Source organism: Phoxinus phoxinus, assembly GCF_949152265.1.
Source record: "Phoxinus phoxinus genome assembly, chromosome: 1".
Lineage (NCBI taxonomy): Eukaryota > Metazoa > Chordata > Actinopteri > Cypriniformes > Leuciscidae > Phoxinus > Phoxinus phoxinus.
In genome coordinates, this window is record NC_136876.1 from 47,844,568 (window position 1) to 47,867,819 (window position 23,252).

A 23,252-nucleotide genomic window follows, 5' to 3' on the forward strand; every position below is an offset into this window, starting at 1 on the left:
CTTATGCATCTCTCTATCATTTTTGGATGTCCATTTACACAGAAATTAAGCAACACACTTGGATTTTTGTCACATGGGTTTTCTGCATTGACAGTATTATATAGACATTACTCCTTTAAATAACAGATGTTTATCTGCCCCCAAATGCCTGCTGAACCTCATAAACCTACAGCAGTGTTCCTGAACTATGGACTCCCTCTCCCTTATCTGACACATCCAATTCAGGTCCTGAAGTTTCCTCTAACGAGCTGATGAGTTGAACCGGTTATGTTTGATTAGGCCCTTACGCAATATATATATATATATATATATATATATATATATATATATATATATATATATATATTTACCTATATATGAATTATCAATATATTAAATGATTTAACTGCATATTTAAAAATATACAGAATAATATGTGTTAATATATTACAATATATTGAATAATACATAAAGAATTGCTGCTTTTCATATATTGAAAAATAAGTGACAATATTTTACTAATATATAATAATGTATGTAATTTTATATTCAGTAATACACTTCATAATATATAGATGTACATGTGATCAGATATGGTACTGCATGTGTAATATATTGCAGATATGTTTACTCATGCAGTGTAAACATATAATTCTTAAAATATAATATAATTAACATATAAAAAACTGATTCTTATATTTTATAATTATTTACATTATAAACGTTTCATATTTTCAAGCTAGTTAACAAAAGGACAAGCACACCTGCATGTACTAAAGTATTTAGCCAAGAGACTATCACTGTGCTGAGGAGGGCACAGCCATTACTTTTAAAATATAGCGATTATAGTCTTAATGGTGTTCGGCCAATCGTCAGCCTCACCACAGACTCTACTCTTCAGCACAATAGTAACTCACACATATCAGAAAAACTTTGAAATTCTAAAATAATACAATATTAAACACTAACAGACCCCACATTAATATTGTGCAAAACTCATAAAATAACACTTAAAGCAGCCCTCAGTAAGATCGGGATTTCTTTGTTGTATCCTCGCGTTTTGCTCGGAGGTTTCTCTCTAGTGCTCCCCCCGCAGCTTCGGAATATATATTTGACAACAACTGTTAAAAACTCACTGGCTATTCTCAGACACTAGAGGCTTAGTAGATCAACGACATCAAAGCAGATGGGAAACTCTTTGCAACGTCGTCTTCATTCGGGTTCCAACAGCGTGAGGGAGTGCAATAATGACAGCATTATAGCAGATTTCTTTTTGCAGTAAAGCAATTCTTTACCTCGCAAGACTTGGGATCACACGATACTTCCAGACAAAGAGGCCGGCGGGCCGCCGGCCCAAAGTTGCAAACGCTGTTTTTCCGCTCACAGGCACCAGGGGGGTGCGAAACCACCACCATTCAACCCAAAATAAGTAATATAACCATTCCAGTGACTCCGAAGTTGATCAGTTAAGGTAAAAAAGTTACTTAGTTCACCTTTAAGTTTAACATTTACTCTCCTTTAACAGTTAGAAGCAAAACATACTGGGAACTAGACATCTGTTGTAACCACTTATTGTAACTCATTCTGAGAGTGTATACGTATGTTTGTATATAAGTGTGTACAATACATTTACATTTTTATGGGAACATGTATGTGCAGTATATGTACATATTAAAGGGTCATGAAACCCTAAATCAAATTTTCTGAGATTTGAACAGAGGTATGTGTGAAATCAACTGGCCATAGATTTATTATATGTAAAAGAGGTTTATTAAACAAACACTTCTTTATCATTTTGGTTGCGGTATGATTTTTAATAACATCTTTCAATATTAAAGATATTTACATATTTTCTCTATTTTGATAAATGTCTTTTCTGTTTGTTTTAATGTGTTTTCAGTGGTGGGAGAGCTGACCAGATCAGATATGTGTCCTGTCAGACCAGCACATCCTCCTCCTGTCAGAAACACATCAGTCATCATGACACAGAAGCAGTCCTGCAGCTCGATTCTCACCAGCCAGTGCATGATGATCTGCAGAGAGTCAAAGACCGGCACAAAACCAGCATGAAGAACAGATATGAGAGCTTATTTGAGGGAATCAAACTAGAAGAGAATCAGACCCTCCTGAACAGGATTTACACACAGCTGTACATCATAGAGGGAGAGAGTGAAGGAGTGAATGAAGAACATGAGGTGCTACAGATGGAGAAAAGTTACAAGACACTTCAAGACACTCCAATCCACTGCAATGACATCTTTGATCCTTCACCTGAGCTAGGATATGAGGACATGAGAAGAGAGGAGAAAGACAAAATCAAGACTGTTCTTACTAAAGGCATCGCTGGAATTGGAAAAACCGTCTCTGTGCAGAAGTTCATTCTGGACTGGGCCGAGGGAAAAGCCAATCAGGATGTAGATTTCATGTTTGTTCTTCCATTTAGAGAGCTGAACTTGATTCGAGATTATCAGTACAGTCTTCACAGACTTCTGCTGGACTTTCATCCTGAACTTCAATATCTGGACTCAGAGATGTATGATGAATGTACAGTAGTGTTGATCTTTGATGGTCTGGATGAAAGCAGATTGACACTGATGTTTTCAGACAGTGAGAAAGTTTCTGATGTGACTGAGACTTCATCAGTGGGTGTGTTGATGTCAAACCTCATGAAAGGAGATCTGCTTCCCTCTGCTCTCATCTGGATCACCACCAGACCAGCAGCAGCCAATCAGATCCCCTCTAACTACATCAACCGTGTGACAGAAATTCAGGGATTCAATGAGCCTCAGAAGGAGGAATATTTCAGGAAGAGAATCAGTGATGAGCATCAAGCCAGCAGAATCATCTCACACATCAGAAAAGCAAGAAGCCTCCACATCATGTGCCACATACCCGTCTTCTGCTGGATCTCATCCACTGTGCTTCAAAACATCCTAAAACAAGATCTCAGTGCAGAAATCCCTCAAACTCTGACTGAAATGTACATCCACTTCCTCCTCATTCAAACTCATATGAGGAACCAGAAGTATGAAGAGAGAGATCCAGAGAAACTCCTGCAGTCCAACAGAGAAGTGATTGTGAAACTTGCTGAACTGGCTTTCAATCAGCTGATGAAGGGCAATGTGATGTTCTATGAGGAGGACCTGATTGAAAGCGGCATAGACGTCTCTGACGCCTCAGTGTATTCAGGGATTTGTACTGAGATCTTTAGGGAGGAATCTGTGATCTATCATAGGAAGGTTTACAGCTTTGTACATCTGAGCTTTCAAGAGTTTTTTGCAGCACTGTATTTGTTTTTCAGCTATTTACACAAGAATAGTGAAGTTCTGAAAATGTTCCTCACAGGAAAGTCCAGAACTCGGTGTGAGAATATTCCTCTAGATGTGTTTCTGAAGGAAGCAATGAATAAAGCCTTGGACAGTAAAAATGGACACCTGGATCTTCTCCTTCGATTCCTTCATGGCATCTCGCTTGAGTCCAATCAGAGACTCTTACAGGATGTGCTGATTCACACAGAGAACAACCCAGAGAGCAGCAAGAAAATAATCCAAAACCTCAAACGAGGTCAAAAAACCAATGTCAGTCCTGAAAGATGGATGAATCTGTCACACTGCTTAATTGAGATAAAAGATAGTTCTGTTGTTAAAGAAATGCAGGCATTTTTAAGCTCTAAAACAAAAAGAAAAAGTATTTCGCTTGCACAATGCTCAACATTGGCAAACATGATCCTGATGTCAGAGGAGGTGATGGATGAGTTAGACTTTATGAAGTACAACATCAAATCAAAAGAGGGGAAATGGAGACTGTTACCGGCTGTGAGGAACTGCAGAAAAGCCATGTAAGTGTGTAGATCTAAGAATATTACAGTATGTAAACATAATGTAAAACAAGTTGTGATAGAGGTTTGATGAGTATTTTCTGGATTTGTGTTTTTGCTGCAAATCTTGTTTTAATTTTCAACCAAATTCATGTTTAGTTTTATGAAATAGATTTTTACTTTGATTTGATCTAAATTATATTTGTACTAATACAATAACCAACCTTAAAAAAAGGTATTTTCCCAGCAAATTTTGATTTAGTTTTAGTCATAGTCTTTTGACTAAAATGGCATTTTAGTTTTTGTCATATTTTAGTCATCTGAATTGTTTTAGTTTTAGTCTAGTTTTAGTCAACGAAATATACTACGATTTTAGTACTAAAATCGAATGGGTTTTGTTAAATTGTAATGCATTAATTTAGAATTTCTCTAAAATGTCCAAACCCATTATATATTCCCATAGAAAACGTGTATTGACCTGTTAATATGAATATTTTTTTAAAGTTTGAACATGCAATACAGACACAGATTTAGCACTTTGACATAAAATAATATATTAAAATTAAATAAAAACACTTCTCCTAAAGTAGAGCAGTGGGTTTTTTTTTCAATGAATGATTAGTCTTTAACTTACATAGGCTACATCATTCTTTATTCTTTCAAGCAGAAATATAATTAATCCTTATTGAAGCTATTAAAGAGCAGTGCTTGATAAAGCAATGCTTTTCTCTTTTTATTTTGTTGTTTGATCAATATTAAGTGTACAGACGGCATTAGGTTTATTACGCACTGTCACTTTAAGACCGAGTGTGCAGATCCAATGCACTGCTGATGCACATCCGATATTCTCACAACTGTACGTTTTGTAAAGACATAACCCACTGTGTTTACGGTAAATACTCTCCAAAACGGACATTTAGACATAATGTTGTGTGTATGTGTCCATTCAGACGCGAAAGAGAGCTCAATTCAGTCCTTGCGCGCAGCACGCTGTCTATGTGCAGGGCTGCACGCTTCGGGTTGTGTGTGTGTGTTCGCACAGAAAAACATACAGAATAAAAGTTATCTTTCGCGTCGTCACTCTTATTCAGATCTATCCATATGTCTGCTCTTCTTTTCTCCCAGACCAAATCAGTTCTGAATGTATCTCTTCCCCAATCGTCCCTCCCTAACATTTCCGTTTAATTTTTATTCGTTGACGAACGTCAATACATTTTCTTCATAGTTGTCATCATTTAAAACAGGTTTTTATTTAATTATCGTCTCGTTTTCGTCTGTGAAAAAATGGCGTTGACGAAAATAATGACGAAAATGATTCGTCAACAAAATTAACACTGTTTCCCAGGTTTTCCACGTTATCACAGATTTCATGTGGGACATGTTCAAAAAACACGATTCCCATGTGAAAAGTATGTGATATTCATGTTTTTTTTCTATAAAGAAAAAAACAGTCGTATAAAGAACAAGAAAAATTATTTTAGCAACGTTATACATGTTTATAAACTATTGCTTTTAATTGATCTTTATTAATTGATCTTTATTTTATTTGCTTGACTTTGCTGCAGTAAAGAGCAGAGAGTGAATGGTCAGCCATTTTTTTCTGTTGAAGCTGTTTAATCAAGGAATTATTGCAACCTTATGGAAACACCAGCATGCCTTTAAGCAGAGTTCTCCTTTTTCAGATTAACAGACTGTAAACTCACTGATCAGCACTATGAAATCTTGGCTTCAGCTCTGCAATCATCAAACTCCCTCCTAAGAGAGCTGGACCTGAGTAAAAATAACCTGCAGGATTCAGGAGTGAAGCTGCTCTGTAAGGGACTGGAGAGTCCAAACTGTCAACTCAACACACTGAGGTTTGGTTTTTCACATTGATTCATTATTCAATATGTAAATGTCCAAGTACAGTTCCCTTTCTAGAATGTTTAAGAAGATGAATGTATGAAGTATTTCACATTGACAGTGTTAATATATAACAAACAATCTGCAGGGAAATGCTCCAAACAAACATACAGATGGTACTCAACCAGAATGAGACTTTTACCGCCGCCGTTCCCGCGGCGGTAAAATTGCGGGGGTGTATTTGGTGCCTTTGACTGCTAAGAGGCGCTACAATCGCAGACTTTGAAAAGTGTCAGTTTATTCTCTCTATTGGGTAATCTGCCGCCGCGCCGCGGCTCATTGAGAGTGTTTGAAATGTGGTAAAACAGATCAATTCAAGTTAAACATGTAGTTAAATGAATTCATAATCACAAGACTGAAATTAAATGTAGGCCTAATACATTTAATAAATAATGAAAACATTTCAACACAAAACATTGCAATAGAAAAATATTAGGCTACATCAGTTGAGGCTTTGCAAGAGCAATTGTTTATCAGCGGACCGATGATAGCGCAGTGGATAACGCAACAGTACGAGCATCACGGAGTTTCAAGCAATGCGAGATCGAATCCCACTAGCTTTTGCTGACAGCGTTAAATGTTTTACCGTTCTTGATGCTTAGATAGGTAACTGTTTATTGAAGTCAAGCGTTTTGTTTAATTATCAATGGCACATTACAACATACATTTGCTAGATTCCAGTAGAGCCGCTGCACAGACGACAAAACTGATGAAGGAAGATTATCAGCCGATCGCGTCAGAAAATGAAAATGACGAAGCTATCTTTAATCTGCTAAATTATTGTTTTGTGAATCATCCACGAAATTGAGATGACTGACAATTGATTCCCGCCATAGCAAAGGAAGAAATTTTTAAAAACAGATCCTGGACATTTCAAGGTTTAAATAAAGTGTCGGGGGCAGTTTATTTATTTAAAACAGGGTTGCATCGAGTTAGAGTTTAATAAGTAAGAAACAGAATCTTATTCTTGCGACATTTTAAATCTGTATTGCCAAAGAAATTGCTGCTAAATAAACAATTAAAACGAAAATAGTTCAAAGCAACATAAATTAAGATTTCCTTTGCTTCTCTCTCGCGCTGGATCTCTTTTATTTTAGTTTATTTAGTCTCCCTGCACTGCGCGCGCCGGGTCTCTCTCTACATTAAACAAGATTTCAGGGTAAACCCCATTATACAGCTGATAATAGGCTACTGATGTCGCTGTGTGTCATCCATACAAATCACGAAAAAAAAAACTGTAACAAATGATTGAGTCTTGCTTCAAACAGAATGCCTGGTTGAATTCACCGTACAATAAAACGAGGTGGATCGCGAATAAGCGCTCTGTATCTGCTGCTCACTTGCATTCGTTTAGTTGGCAAGAACGCGTTTCGTCGATAGTTCATGTTTAGATAATGCCAGATTGTTGACACACACACTACTCAAACGTGTTAAAATTCTACAAAACCAGTTGAAACAAATGGATTGAACACTTCAACTGAAAGTGTGTGTGAAACCTCTTTAAATACAATACATAAAACTACAATATTTATAATTTAAGGGCCTACATTTGGACACATCGAGAGATTTATCTTTAAAAGTATTTTGCCTTTGCCTGGTCATCAGGCTCACTCTGCATATGAAAGACGGAACATTTAACACCTCCTGAACCCCCAACCCCCCACAGGCGATCTGAGTTTGAGACCGACTTAAAACAAAGAGAAGTCGGAATTCACACTAGACATTAGCATTAGGCTAGTAAAGTGTTGATAATGAAATAATTAAATTATTTAGGCTATGTAGGCTAATAGGCTAATATTTCTGTCATAAAAGTTTATTAATAAACATTTAATTATTTCAATAGGCCTAATTGAAGAAATAAAACACTACCTCGGTTTGGGCCAGCTTTTTCCAAGCAAACCTAAATACAAACGCATGTTCATTTGTTGTCATGAATTCAATGTTCAACTCAATGTTAAATTCCACGGGGATCTTTGGATTACAACCAGGGTGCGCGATTTGTGAATTAGCTATTATTATTTTTTTATATATAAATCTCGAACCACAGTGCTTGCTGCTGCTAAACTAAATAACATTTATATAATAATTATGAACTTAAATGAAACAATATCGCAACATTTCGACAAATAAATTATCTGATCTATTTTTACAATTTAATTCAGGGCGCAGGGCTCTACAGTGCGAGTGTTTTACTCACATTTGCGCCTAAAAATAGTTATGTGCGAACTTGAAAAATAATTTACGAGCACAGTGTGCGAGTGACGGGCTGTTCTCAATACACTGAACAACAGCGTGATGAAGCAAAGCATCCCATTGATTTCACATGGAACTGAGCAACATAGACAGTATATAAAAGAGCAAGAGGACGTGACAGCGTCGCGACTGCGCGATGTGAACACAAAATAGCATGATGAGGCGCTTAACTTTATGCAAATGAGAGCGACGATTCGCAACCAATGAGCCGATCACTGAAATAGTGTGGGAATGTGCGGGAACTGCTGGATTTTAAGTGAGAGAGTCAAGTGAGGTAAAAACTGGAAAGAAATTATTGGTACAATTGTTAGAAATTAAGAACATAAGTTTTTATTTTAAGCGAAAAAGAGATGAGGGGAAAGAGGAATCAGGTGAGGGGGATATGGAACAGGGTGTCCGCGGGGTCTTAAAAAGTATTAAAAGTTGATAAATCCATTTTAGGAAAATGAAGGCCCTTAAAAGGTATTAAAAAGTCTTAATCCCGATTTTATGAGGTATTAAATTTTGTTCAAGCTTTGTCCAAAGAATTTTGACTCCAAAAAGTATGCATGAATATATTTATTTTCCTCCCCATTAGCCTACTAATAAAAAACAACGGCGTAGTCGGTCAGTGAGATCAGAACGCCGCATACAGGTGAGGTGATGTCACATATTTTGCGAAACGCGCGGTTAGGTGATGTTAAATTAAAAAAACTAAAACTATTAGGTGATGTGTCATCCTCTACATGGCACAAACAACTGTATATTAAGTTAAAGGTTTGTTGCTGATTAGAACTTGAAGTAGGGCTGTGCGATATCTCTTGATCGTGGATGATAAATGTCTCCACGATCTGCTTTTGAAGAAACATCGCAGGATCGTGCATTCCATCAGTTTGCAGTTCTGGCGCCTCCGTCTCAACATACTGTACAGCACGACGTATATTCACATGAAATGCAGAGGAACGGGACACTGTAGTTCATAAAAATTAATTATTTGCATGTGCTTTAAAGCCTTCCCGGTTAAATATGTCATTTGCTGCTGATGCGCTGTTCTAACGAGCGCAATACACCCGACGCGCACATGCACTAAAAGCCTGTTAACAGAGATACTGGACTAAGTTATCTTTTGAGTCGTATTGCGCTAATACTGTCAAATACACACAAGGTTTACATAAACAAAGTTGGTTATGTCTAAAGTGAAAGAACAGTAGAAAAAAATCTGGTTGTAAAATGCGTGTAGACTCGTTGCGCGCAGATCTTAAAGTGACAGTAGCCCTAATAGTAAACATGCTGCCGCTTGTCCTTAAAGGGACAGTTACCCAAAAATAAAAATTCTGTCATTATTTAATTCAATTCAATTCAATTCAATTTTATTTATATAGCGCCATTACAACAACCAGAAAGGTGCACAAGGCGCTTTCCATAAAGCACATTAAAAATAAAGACAGCAGTATATAAAAATTACAAGATAAAACCAATTTAAACAGTAAAAACAAAATAGATAGCACACCGACTAAAAAACAAAACAAAGTGCTTACGTGTTGAAAGCCTTCTTGAAAAGAAACGTCTTCAACTGTGATTTAAAAACACTAAGCACAGTTATGTTACGAAGGGGAATAGGTAAGGCATTCCACAAAGTCGGTCCCTGAATGGCAAAAGATCGGCCTCCAAACTTTTTGTATCTAAACTTGGGGATAATCAAAGAGGTGTACTGAGAGGAGCGGAGGGTTCTGGCAGGTTGGTATACAGTGACCAGCTCGGAAAGGTATGCCGGGGCCAGACCATTGATGGCCTTAAAAACAAAAATCAGAACCTTATACTCCACCCTAAACCGTACCGGGAGCCAGTGAAGTGAGCAGAGAACGGGGGTTATGTGTGAGTGTTTATGGGTATTGGTAAGGAGACGCGCTGCTGCGTTTTGAACCATCTGAAGACGGTTTAGAAGTGATTGGTTGAGCCCAGTGTAGAGGGCATTACAATAATCTAGCCTCGAGCTGATAAAGGCATGAATGGCTTTTTCTAAATCAGCACGGGACAGGAATGATTTCACCTTACTGAGGAGCCTAAGCTGGAAAAAGCTACTCTTAACGACTGCACCAATCTGTTTGTCAAAATGCAATCTATTGTCAAATGCAACACCCAGATTACGAACAGTGGATGCAAACTGGGGCGTAAGAGGGCCAAAACTAAGAGAGCTACAAGGTGAGTCCGGGGTAAATAATATATACTCAGTCTTACCTTCATTCAAATGAAGAAAGTTCTGAGAAAGCCACCGTTTAATATCCTGGGTGCAGTTATGGATGGGGTCTAATGCTGAATGATTGTTCAAAACTACAGGAAGGTAGACTTGAAGGTCATCAGCATAAAAATGAAACTGAACGTTGTGTTTTGAAATGAGTTGACCAAGTGGCAGCATATAAAGGGAGAACAGTATAGGCCCAAGAATAGAACCCTGGGGCACACCAGATGTTAAAGGGGCAGCTATTTACTCTCACTCTAATGTTGTTAAATACCTGTATTAATGTATTTCTTGTGCTGAACACAAAAGAAGATATTTTTAGGAGTGTGGCTAAAAGGCGGTTAACTTTTTTGTACTGTGCTCCTAAATTTCTTTGTGTGCTCCTAAATTTTTTCATTTAGGAGCACATGTACTCCTTGGGAAAAAAGTTAGCGTAGAGCCCTGGGGCGATTTAGCCTAGACTAGGCCTACATTTAATTATAGCGAGATTTTCACCCTTGTCCGTTCATCATTGAAGCGCTCACATAATAGTTTGAGTAGATCCTCTGCACCTCTCGGTTTCATACGGATTACCTAATCAGATAACATTTATTAAATATTTAAACATTTAAAGGCTTTAGACATAGCCGATTTCTAATCGTGACTGAGCGGAGGAAAGTGGCTTTCGGTTCATTTTTGTGACGCGCAGTTCCCGAGACAGAGACGACAGATACACTTTTGAATAAAAGTTTGAATATGAATAAAAGTTTACAGTTTTGAACGATGTAGGCTACTCTACTCTGATCTGTATGACTAAAAAACTACGGAGTAGCCTAAAGGGCCTAAGTTATTTTAGCTGTTATGAGAAAAATAAATCCAAATGAACGCGCAGCCGGGTCTGCCGAACACTAATTCAACATGCCAGAATAAAACCCGACTTTAGAAACAATGGATAGCGCCACTCGGTGTGGTGTGCCAAAATACTTAATTAAAAACTTCAATATTTAATTCAAAATAATCTCAAAATGCTTTGTGACATTTTGAAAGCCGTGCATGCATTAAGGCCACTGGAACCATGAACTGAAACTGGTTCTGATTTTATTGTTTGTCGTTTAAACGTGCCTGTTGCATATCTTTACATTATATATTTTAAATGGTCTATTGGTGAAGTAATTTATAGCATTGATTACTGTGGAGGGAGGGGGGATTAAAATAATTCAGCAGAAGCAGGGATGTTTAGACCAAAAGGAAATCCCCGTCCCCCTGGCAAATCGCACCTTGCTTAAAACCATGTTTTACAAACTCTTTATAGGAACCAAAAAAAAAAGGCAATCCTGTATAAAAAAATGTTTTGTTTGTTTGATTGTCTGCGTTAATAATAGGCTATGACATGCACTAATAGTCTAATATAAAATGTACAATAGTCTATGTTTGTTCGGGATTCGAACCCGTGTCATCCAAATGATCGATACGAAAGTTCTACCATTCGCCCATGAATTTACTCATTTAGAAATGCCCGGTTTATCCAATCTGTTCCAGAGAAGCGCTCATCATTCGTCTCATTCCTCAATAGAGTAGTAAACAAATAATCAGCTTCTTTGCACCTAATTTATTTTTGTTCGTTATTTTTGTTATTATTATTATTTTATCACGCTGCTCCCAACGGGCAATAGGCTTATGTCGCCCACCGACGTCTAGGCTACAATATGAAATAAAGGCTATATTGTTCTCGTCTCTATTTTTAAATTATGATTCTATTTTTCTGTCCTAAACAATGTTCTACAGTAGCCTATTTCATCTGTTAATTGACATTAAACCCGCTTACATTTCAAAATACGGCAATAGCTGCTGTTTTGCACAATGTCCCTCTGCGCCACCTGGCGGTCATTTCGCGAATGACTTTGAAATGCGACTGGATTATTTTTACCGCGGTAGTTTTGCCGCGGTGCCTGTCGCGGCGGTAATAGGCATTCTGGTTGAGTACCATCTGTATAATCAAGTGGTGCGATCCAGGATGTCATAAAAAATAAATGCTCACTCTTCCTAACGCTAGGGGTCCTTCCGAAGGCTGAACGACACAAACATATTGTTTAAAGCAGACACTTAAAGGGAACATTCTAAAAAGATCGCCTTCATTCCTCATTCATTTGTCCTGTTGTCAGAAGTAGCTCAAGTAGGTAGATTATGTCAGAAATAGAACAGGCATCTGTCTACTGTCCGCTACAAGTGTGGACCGCAACATTGATTATAACTAGTTTATATTTGTTTTTGATGCAATGTGGTACAACACTCTGTTCACATTTGGGTTTGACTGGGTGTCATTTCCAACATCCTCATAATGAGCCATATTAGCACATCTGCCAATCTTACCAGGCTTCTTAATCTTTGTAAAAACTACTTCAAAAGTTGCAGTAAGATACTGAACTTATAAGTCAAAGTAGGCGCTGTTGTGGAGGCAGTCAGATGCAAATATCTGCAACAGTGTAATACCACAATGTAGCAGAAATGGAAAAAGATTTGTTATGGCTAGCCTGGGTTTCCCCATGCTGCCTTGCGCGCAGCACGATTTTATTCACTGCAGCAACTTTAGTATACGCTATTGGAGCTGGAATTACCGCGGAGGTTCGGGTGGAGGCCGGGGCTGTGGGAGCCTGGATTCCATGGACTAGATTTTCGCCTCAGCGAGGGGACCAATCACAGAACGGGGAGGGAGCAGCAAGACGATGACGACGTCTATGCGACATATCAACATGTGCACTGCAGATTTACCTTCTACCCTCATGTTTGTCTTGCACAAACGGCAATAGTCGCTGAACGCCATCGTGTACACATAAATCTATGACCCATCATCTTCTTCTTCGTCGAATTTCTGTCGCTCTACATACGTCATCTGGTATAATTGAAATGATTGGCTATGAGCTACGTACAGGCGCATTTGATAGACCTTCGTAGCGCCCAATAAACGGCTCTGGACATCTGGGCAACGTCTGGGCAACATGTGGTTCCCAGACCATGTCTCAATGAGACTGGTCTGACGTTAGCCAGGCTAAGTTTTGGCAGCTGTGAGGATAAATTTTTGTCTAAAACTCATTGTATGTTTTAATGGTACAATGAACTCTTATGTCAAAAGATCAAACACAATTTGATTATTCATGTTATGATCATTTTAAAGTGCAAAGAAAAGTACAATTTTCAAAAGTGTCCCACTTCACTAGAGATGGGAATTGATAAGAATTTAACGATTCCGATTCCATTATCGATATTGCTTATCGATCCGATTCCTTATCGATTCTCTTATCGATTCTCATTGGGTGAGGGAATAAGTACAAATTTGTTTGTTTGTATTAACTCGTTTTAATATCTGATCAGAAGACACAGCACAGAGCACATATACACAAATTATGTGTAGCAACCTCAGAACAAACCTAAAAGTAGGTGAGCTACTTCTCAAAGGAAAGTCCAGGGACCTATTAGCCTAGGGCAGTGTTTCTCAACCAGTAGCCTATGCCATGGCACGCTAGTGTGTGCCTTGAAAGATTATCAAGAAGAATAAACTAAAAAAAAAAAAAAAAAAACTGCCATTTATGTGCCATAAAAACGAAAAACACAGACTGAAAACAGTCAAGGAAGAGCTTGTGCCTTTTGGAATATTAACAGTGCTCATTGGGATTCAACCTGAAACAAAACGTGTGTGCACTAGTGAGTGAGCGAGAGTGTGTGTGCGCGCGCGTGTGTGTGTGTGTGAGCTTGCGTGTGTGAGTGAGCGCGAGATAGTGTGTGAGTGAGCATGTGTGCGTTTGTGTGTGTGAGTGAGTGAGCGCGAGAGAGTGTCAGTGTGCGCTAGTGAGTGAGCGAGAGTGTGTGCGTGAGCGCGAGATAGCGTGTGAGCGCTAGTGAGTGAGTGTATATGTGCGCGCGCATATGTGAGTGAACGTGTGTGCGTTTGTGTGAGTGAGTGAGTGCGTATGTGTGCGAGTGAATGTGTGTGAGACGGCACGCGATGGCTGGTCGGAAAGCAACATCCCGTCCCGTTAAAGGCCTCATTATACTTCTGCGTCGAACTTCTGCCTCTGCCATGTTTGCCGCGTTCTGAATCAAAACAACGCAGCGCGTGTGTGACGTCATGACACATTTGCAACGAGTGAAACCGATACGCGGAATCGATACGCAGGCATGCTAATGGTTCCAAGGAATTGATTCACTGGGCACCGGTTCTGAAGAAGAATCGGTTCTCGGTTCCCATCCCTACACTTCACTAATTTTCACTCTTTCACTACTATTTTGCGTAAATGTTACTTTATGCATGTAAAGTAGATATAAGACTGTTTTACTATTGTTACACATGGACAATTGTTATTTATTTTCTCACAGACTATTGCAAATCTACTGTCTTTTTGGTTTCAGGCCAAAAGTGAATGTTTATATCCTGCACTATATCTTAACCCTCTAAGCGCCAAAGTCGCAAAATTGCGACAAGACGTCATACTTAATAAAACAGGCTGTAGATCCTAATATGGTGTAATATCTCATTTGTATTCCCTACCACTAGATGGCAGACTTGTAATACTTTGATTCAAGACCAAAATGACGTGATGTTCCTATTCAAAGTATTGGAGAAAACAGCAGAGCAAGTGAGCGCTCGTGTCATTGATGCGGAAGCAGTTCAGTTCAGAGCGTAATTGTGAGATTTGTGAGAGAAAATCATCAAATGGCTAATAAAAACTTGTATCGTGACGTGAGGATGTGTTGCAAATGTTATTCGCCGATTCTGACTCTGAAGGGGAATATTTGCCTTTTGAAAATGACGATCGCGCTTCTCCCGGTACATCTTTGCCGTGAAATGGTGCAGCTCGGGCTTCTCCCGGTACATCTTTGCCGCGAAATGGTGCAGCTCGCGCTTCTCCCGGTACATCTTTGCCGCGAAATGGTGCAGCTCGCGCTTCTCCCGGTAACGTTACATCTTTGCCGCGCAATGGTGCAGCTTGCGCTTCTCCCGGTACATATTTGCCGCGCAATGGTGCAGCTCGCGCTTCTCCCGGTTTTTACCGCGCTAGCCATGTAGTTTGTCTTCTGACCGTGTGCCTCGGCTCTCCGCAATCGCGGCGACATTATTGTGGTGGAGACTTTGTCTAAAGCTCCTGGGTATGTTAGACGAGGTCAAAGTATTCATAGGACAGTTATGTGGCAACGTGGAGGCAGGGTGGGGAGTCGCAATGACAAAGACAGTAGTCCGAGCTGTGCGCACTCAGCGCGCGCGAGGCAGATCTGGCCGCGCCCGCGCTGCTCGTAGCAGGAGCAGAGGCGGTGTGGACACGGGGCAACTAAACAGGTCTTGTCTACTTGTGTTTGTGTGTCATATGAATAATATGTAATATATATATATATATATATAATCAGAGTGCCTACTGTATGTAGTAAATGGAAAATCTCTACAGCAAAAGGCCAACCACTACATGCATTCGGTTTGTTTCTACCATTTATTAGTAATGATTTATACAGTTTGTTTACTACTTACTATTTACCTGAGCATTCAGTATTGTGCAATATAGCATACAGAAGGTGAGGGACATTTTGGTGGGAAAGAAGTGCTGCATTTTATCATTAAACGTGACTTTTCATGAAATTTCTATAATCCAAGATGACCGCCATCATATGACGTCATAATATGCAAATTATATGGGTACATTTAATACCTACATAAACTTTGGGTCATCCTTTATATTTCTCTAATTTACAGAAAGTCTCTATCTTTTATCACTTTTAAGATATAGCCTTTTGAAATTAAGATGTCAAAATCGAACGTTTTAGGAAAAAAACTCTGGCGCCTAAAGGGTTAATTGTATAAATATGTCAGGGACTTTTTTAAATTTAATTCTAAGGACATGCAAAAAAAGAAAGAAAAACTGAACAAATAAAAAAAGCTTGAAATAACAACACTTTATAATAGTCTTGCAGTTGCAGGAATCTAAAAATATTGTGCTATGGGAAGTGAAGGATGGCCCTTGGAACCGGAGTTCCTGGCCATTTTCAGCATGTGAATAGTTATGCTGATTCCTAGCTCAGACGTTGAAGAATTAGACTGATTACATTGGCAATACAATAGAGTGAATATGCTGATTTTGCTTGGTTTCTAGATAAGAATTAACTCCTCCTTGCTTTCGTATGATTTGTTTAAATTTGTCTCCACCCCAAGAAGTCCCTTCCCCTTAGAATGTATAAATTTCAATATAAACTGCTTTAAAGTTAGACTGATTTTGGACGAACCCGCAGCCGTGTTACAATAAATAACAACTTCTGAACGCGATCCCAACTGTCTCACTGGTCTTTGCTTCGATGAAAGAAAAACTTTACAACAGAAGCTTAAATTTGTCTACTATTTGATCAAAGGACATCAAAATGGCCTTCAACGTATTTATACCAGTATTTTGCCACTGGTGTTGAAGAGAATTTATTGTAACAGGATTACTACAGCTGTCCTTTCTGTGCTAGTCACTTACAAAATAATACATTTTGCAGTGAACATTCTGACAGAGACGGTTCTTAATCGTCTTATATTCGGGTATATACGGTAAGCTCAAACATAAAAACTTCTTAATGCGGATTTTAGTCATATAATGTTGTTAAAATGTTATATTTAGCATTTTATATTGAGCTATTTGACACAACTGCTTAGTATAATGTAAACATTCTTTATTCATATGATTATACCCCAAATGTAATCACATGAAAATCACAAAAAAATAAAAACATATACCATTGTAATTGTGTGTTTTAGGGATGTCAATTTTCACAAATTCCCATGATCGATCGTCGTTTAAATTAACGATCAATTAATCGATTAATCGTTAGCGTCTGCTGCAGTGGCATGGCAACAGCATGACAGGGTCTGCAAATCCTGCTCAAAACACTATGTTCCTCACCAAATGAATGAGAATGGTTTTTAATCTAAATAAAGGGCTAATAGGATTGTAAAATGTTTCGATGTGATTATTAAATAATTTATTTAATTTAATGATCAATCAAATATAAGGACTACTACTAATACAACGTCACTAACGCCGCCTCAGATGCGTGCAGAATGTGTGACTGTTGTGGACGTGCTCTCCCTGGAACAACGCACTGAAGACAACTAAACCCAGTGCATTCACAACGATTTAACACTCAGGGGTCTGAGGTGTTTTCTGGGTCCTGGAGGTGTTCTGACATGCTCTAACATTTGTGCTTATTTCTGTTACTTGTGACATTTTCATGACTAAAGTATTATTACACTGCATTCAGCACAAACTCTGCTACAATAATATGTCAGCAGCATGTATGTAAAAGTTTGTAGTTTTGAGATAATAACATTTATGCGTGGTTTGTGAAAATGACCAAAAAAAAGTCACTGAAATAATGTCATGAAAGACAAACTAATTATTTCGTCGCAAGGCTTTTGAAAATTGTATCACGTAGCCTAGAATATTTGCTCCAAAACTATGTGAAAATCATCCTGAATACTCATTCAGATAAGACAATATATTGATTTAAAATTTGTATGACATGTTTTGTGTAAGAAAGCTTTATGCGAGGAGGCGTTAACCACCATGAATATTGAGTGTTTCACACCTGAGAGAGACAAAGAGCCTCCCATAATGGCCCTATTAGGAGCTCTCAGGCACTATCATTACATTACCTTGCACAAAGAATGAGGAGATTTAAAAAAAAAATGGCTTTTTGATTGTTTGAATTTATTTACAACACAACATCATCCAAAGATACACAACAAATGGCAAAAAGCACATTATTTAACACACTGAACTAAAGACAGAGACTTAACCAGTCACACACCTTTCCTTTCCTGAAACATAGTGCATACCTGTCATTTCCAAGGTGTTTGATTTTTCACTTTACCTCCTCATGCTCATGTTGAAGTCAGCAGGACGGGTAGCTACCTAAAAAATATATATATATATAAAAAAGCTGTGAGCATGCTGATATCAAGAAGAAACCAGGGCTGCATGATTGTGGGAATACATTTTAGATTTCTGGTGAAAATTCCTTTTTAAAATTTACAAAATACACACACACACACACACACATATATATATATATATATATATATATATATATATATATATATACATATATATATATTTGTTGTGCCTTGTAGGCATATACCTGCACTGCAAAAAATGATTTTCTTACTTAGTATTTTTGTTTTGTTTCCAGTCCAAATATCTAAAAATTATTAAATCAAGAAGCATTTACTAGAGAAGTAAAATGACATAAGAAATTCTATTTTGTTTTAAGATAAAAATAAAGTAATTTAAGTAATTTTTGCTTAAAACGAGCAAAATTATCTGCCAATGGGGTAAGCAAAAAAATCTGAATTCGAATAGAAAACAAGAAAAAAAATCTTAATTCAAATGGAAACCAAGAATTTTTTGCTTACCCCATTGGCAGATAATTTTGCTCGTTTTAAGCAAAAATTACTTAAATTACTTTCTTTTTATCTTAAAACAAAATAGAATTTCTTATGTCATTTTACTTCTCTAGTAAACACTTCTTGGTTTAAGAATTTTTAGATATTTGGACTGGAAACAAAACAAAAATACTAACTAAGAAAGTATTTTTTGCAGCAGGGCTGAATCAAATAATAAGAACAGTATAGCAGGCATAGTTAAAAAGGAACACTTCAGTAACACTACACTAGAGAAAAACATATTGATTATCATATGTTACTTCAAATGTTTACATCGATATGACGTTATGAAATGAGATTGGAGTAAAATCATGGTTTGCTTTTCAAACGCACGTCGCGCGACTGCGTTTTCAAACTCTCACAGCGCGTGCAGGGGACATTCACTGAAGCATCGAGCAACAGTTCAATGGCAATATGAAGTTTATGCAACAATAACACTAACTAATATAATTCAGGATTATTTCTTACCTTAAAATCGTTCTTGTCTTCAAATCGCGATCTTCTTCTTCAGATGTAAACCCAATAATCTCACAGCATGTCTTCTAAACTCGACGACTGAAGAGGACTGATAAAGTTTGCCGCTTTGTTGTTGAGGTAATGGGGGCGTTCGCGCGACACATGGACGATTTGCATCTCTATATGTTTTGCGCGTGTGGGTGTGGTCACATTAAAACTAATGAGGAAGGGTTAGAGAAACTGAATATCTTGTTGGTTTTATACAAATTACTTAAACAGAGAATATTTGTTTTCGTTTTGAATCAGATAATTTAAAACTACACACTTAAATGATTATAAATATATAGAGCTCACAAATGTGTGACAAGTATTCGCTGAGTTTTTTTAAATGTTTAGAGACATGCTCAAGAAAAAAAAGTTCACGAGACGGAGAGGCAGAAAGCACACCCTGTTTAATTTCTTTATTTTACAAAAGCACAACGTTTTGTTTTGATTGTAAGTGGACACATACAAAAGTAGACATCTCACAGATTCTTTTTTCATTTTTATTAAGTCTGTATGACCACAAATGACGGAGTATTTTAAGTTTATTCAGCTGCTATGTGAAAAAAAACGCGCAAATCACGCCGGCGTGATTGCCGACCCCAGGGGGTTAATACATAGTGTTCTCATGATATGTAATACTGTATGTCAGTCCCAAATTATGAATCGTTATTATTAGTCGTGCATTTCTGTTTGAGCTGCGCGCGCTGAATGAATAGGCTACCATTAAACTGGAGCACTTAGTTTGCTAGCGTGTTATTTAACTCAAAGAAATGCATCCTATATGAGATTAATCCGATATATTAAAAATAAACATATTACAAATTATTTCTGCACAAAATGACGTGAATGCACAAGTGAACTTGCACTAAGTTAAGGGTCATTCAGAATGACTCATGTGGACGTGATCTTCCTGGAGCAACGCGACACGACAACTAAACTCAAATAATGCACAATGTTTTATAGCAATATTGTTCTCTTTATAATGTTATGTAATATGACAGTCCTCCCAATAGTCATTATTAGTCGTGCAGTGCCGTTTGAGCAGCACTCGCTGAAGCTGATCACGCTTTACTACAGCGTTAATTCAAGGGGTACAAATGCATCCAATATAAGATAAATCAGATATAGATAGGCATACACAAAATAAACATATTTATACGACTTACATTTGCACAAAACAAAAGGCTGCGAATAAACACGCAAACTTAGTCCTAATGAAGGTGTAAAATGGTCCCAAACCAAACGCGCTCGCTTTGTTTCACGGTTGAGCAGCACGCACGCACATGGACCTGCTTAATCGATGGTTGATAAGCTGTATCGATTAAATGTATTATCGACAATTAATCGATCGTCGATTAATTGTTAACATCCCTAGTGTGTTTATTAGCTTATTGTTTCATGTGTAGAAATGTTTCTTTTGGGTTTGTTCTTCACGGAGCTGCAGAGGAAGAAGTGTACAGGACAGCGTAATGCAAAAGGGCTGGAATATCATCAAGTAAGATGATTGAAAGCTGTAGGGCGAGTTAGAGAGCGCTGAGATCATAACTGACACAAACCAGGAAGAGGATAGACCGATATAGCTGCGTACGCTGTTTGAGCTCTTCAGATTGCATAATTCAGTGTGAAATGAATAGAAATGGTATTCTGTAAGACAAAATAAATTGCAACAGTGATAATAAATCTATATTTCTCAAAATATGCACACTGTTGTACTAAGAGCTCTAGCGGAAGCTGTTCAATGAAGCTATGTGAACACAAATAAACCAGAGCTGACGTGAGTGAATATGAAAGAACCTAATTATTCTATTCTAAATATAAAAAATTACAGATTTTGGCACTCATAACATGTATTAAGAAATGAATGTCACTGCGACCCAGTTTTATCATAAACAGTGGTCCAATATCGAAGCTTGAGTCTGATTTTTTTTTTTTTTTATGAAATCAGATTTACAGTCCACTAACAACGTTTAAATGTCTTAGTCACAACTGAAAATAGTGATTTGTTCCTGAATTTTTTTTGTAGTGTTGTATTTACAGTCCTGTATAAGGGGTGCTGCAGGACCCTCTGCATCGCATATCCTTTGTGCCTGCTGCTGTATCACAAATCATAGAAATAATCTAAAACATTTGTAAAAAATGAAGCACATTAACATTTACTGTTGTTGTAGATTATCTGACTGTATGGTGACAGAGAAAGGTTGTGGTGCTCTGATATCAGCTCTGAGTTCAAACCCTTCACACCTGAGAGAGCTGGACCTGAGCTACAATCACCCAGGAGATTCAGGACTGAAGCTAGGGACTGATACACTCAAACATCTGCACAAACTCAAGTATGTTAAACAGAATTTAAGAATCATACTGTCTGATGTGTATCTTATTATATATTAATTGCTGCACCTTCCTGCTGTAAAGAACAGCGAGTGAATTGTCAACCAGCTTTATATTTTATGGTGAAGAGGGTTAATCAAGGATGTCTTGAAATCGTATGTGGACGGACACCTGCATGCCTTTAACCAAAGTCACATTTTTCAGATTAGCAGCCTGCAAACTCACTGCTCAGCACTGTGAAATTGTGGCTTCAGCTCTACAATCACCAGACTCCCTCCTGAGAGAGCTGGACCTGAGTAACAATGACCTGTATGATTCAGGAGTGCAGCTCCTCTGTGCTGGACTGAAGAGTACACAATGTCAACTCAACATACTGAGGTATTTAAGGGGGTATTCAACTCAATTTTGATAAGTACAGTGGGCAGCTTCACTGTTATATTTTTTTCTGGATACAGACGGTACTTTATACATTGTGAAATAACAATCATCATATCTGCTGTGTACATTCATCATGTCTGCTCTGTGTTGTCAAGAGAGATTTTCTTGGTTCTCACAAAAAAGACTGCTCAAAAAGCCCAACTTATATTTAGGGCTGGGCGATAAAACGATAACGATAATTATCGCGATATAATTTTTCTCGATAAAACGATATCAAGAGTTCGATAAATGTTCGATAATGTTTTTGCGCCAAAAGCAGAACGAATCTCATTTGAACCGCGCGCGCCACACGGACCGTTTATCCGCTCGGCTCAAAGTCCAAACGGCAGCGCGAGCTGAGCTAACTCGAACAGACGCGTTTACTCTGATCGGTCTCGGTCACTAGATCCAGTGAGAGCGCTTGAATTCAGCGAGGAACACAAATGTCTCAGTGATTTAAACCAGTTTAAAGGCAGATGAGACCGCGCTGACGAACAGGAGAAGCACTGTGCGCAACGATACAGTCAGAAGCTTCTCCGTCGACACATTCCCATCATTTACCACGGATTTAACGTTACTGTAACGTTAGCCTAGAAACCATGAAATGTGGGATATATATATATATATATATATATATATATATTGAATTGTGTAATATTATTAATGTAGACAATGTATTAAAGGACTAATGGAATATAATTAGTTTTTAATAATGTATTTAGGCTACTGGTTTTCATAAATACCATAGAAACCATAAAGTTACATTTTATCTGTGGTTATCATGATCTAAATGCATGATGCTGGATGACCAATGGTTAATTTTAATAAAACTAAAGAATATTACATTTTACCAAATAAAAATAATGTTGTTACTTTTTTTTAACAGATGTTACTGTTTTTGTTAATGAACATAAATTGTATAAAGTAAATCTGCATCCTAACTCAAGCTAATACTACTGAAATAATTTGTGAAATGTTCACCTGTTTGGCTAGTGTTTGTCATGATATGTTCTGACAATAAAGAGTAGTTTAAAAACACAACGCTCTGGTTTCTACAGCTTTCATTTAGGAGTACAAATCTGTCTTTAAACTTGAAATAAATAAAGATTTGACATTTATCGATAATTATCGATATCGACTGATATAAAAAAAAATATCGTGATTTTTGTTTTTGGCCATATCGCCCAGCCCTACTTATATTTATAACAAACAGCCAGTAATTGAACAGTGATGTACAAAGCTGACATAACTGCATGTGAAGAGAGACATGCAGTTCTTTCTCAGTAATTTGCAAATTGCCATTTGTAATTTATAATCCTCGACTAGAAGTGCAGCTATACTAAAATAGTATAATACACACCTAGCCATATATTATCCTGCTTATGTCATCATCTAGT

The 23,252-nt window shown here is 37.6% G+C and overlaps 1 protein-coding gene across 3 annotated transcripts in view; it reads left to right on the forward strand.

Annotated features, from left to right (window-relative positions):
- LOC307003486 (NACHT, LRR and PYD domains-containing protein 3-like) overlaps nt 1–23,252 on the forward strand; it is a 277,559-nt gene that overhangs the window by 12,738 nt on the left and 241,569 nt on the right. For all 3 annotated transcript variants that reach the window (XR_013798719.1, XR_013798720.1, XM_079621930.1), the window contains exons 4-7: nt 1,880–3,817; nt 5,479–5,652; nt 21,279–21,440; nt 21,643–21,816. Coding sequence is in view for 1 of the 3 variants with exons in the window: in XM_079621930.1 (XP_079478056.1) it covers nt 1,880–3,817; nt 5,479–5,652; nt 21,279–21,440; nt 21,643–21,816 (2,448 nt within the window). In the remaining 2 variants the exon portion in view is untranslated. The remainder of the gene's footprint in view (nt 1–1,879; nt 3,818–5,478; nt 5,653–21,278; nt 21,441–21,642; nt 21,817–23,252) is intronic.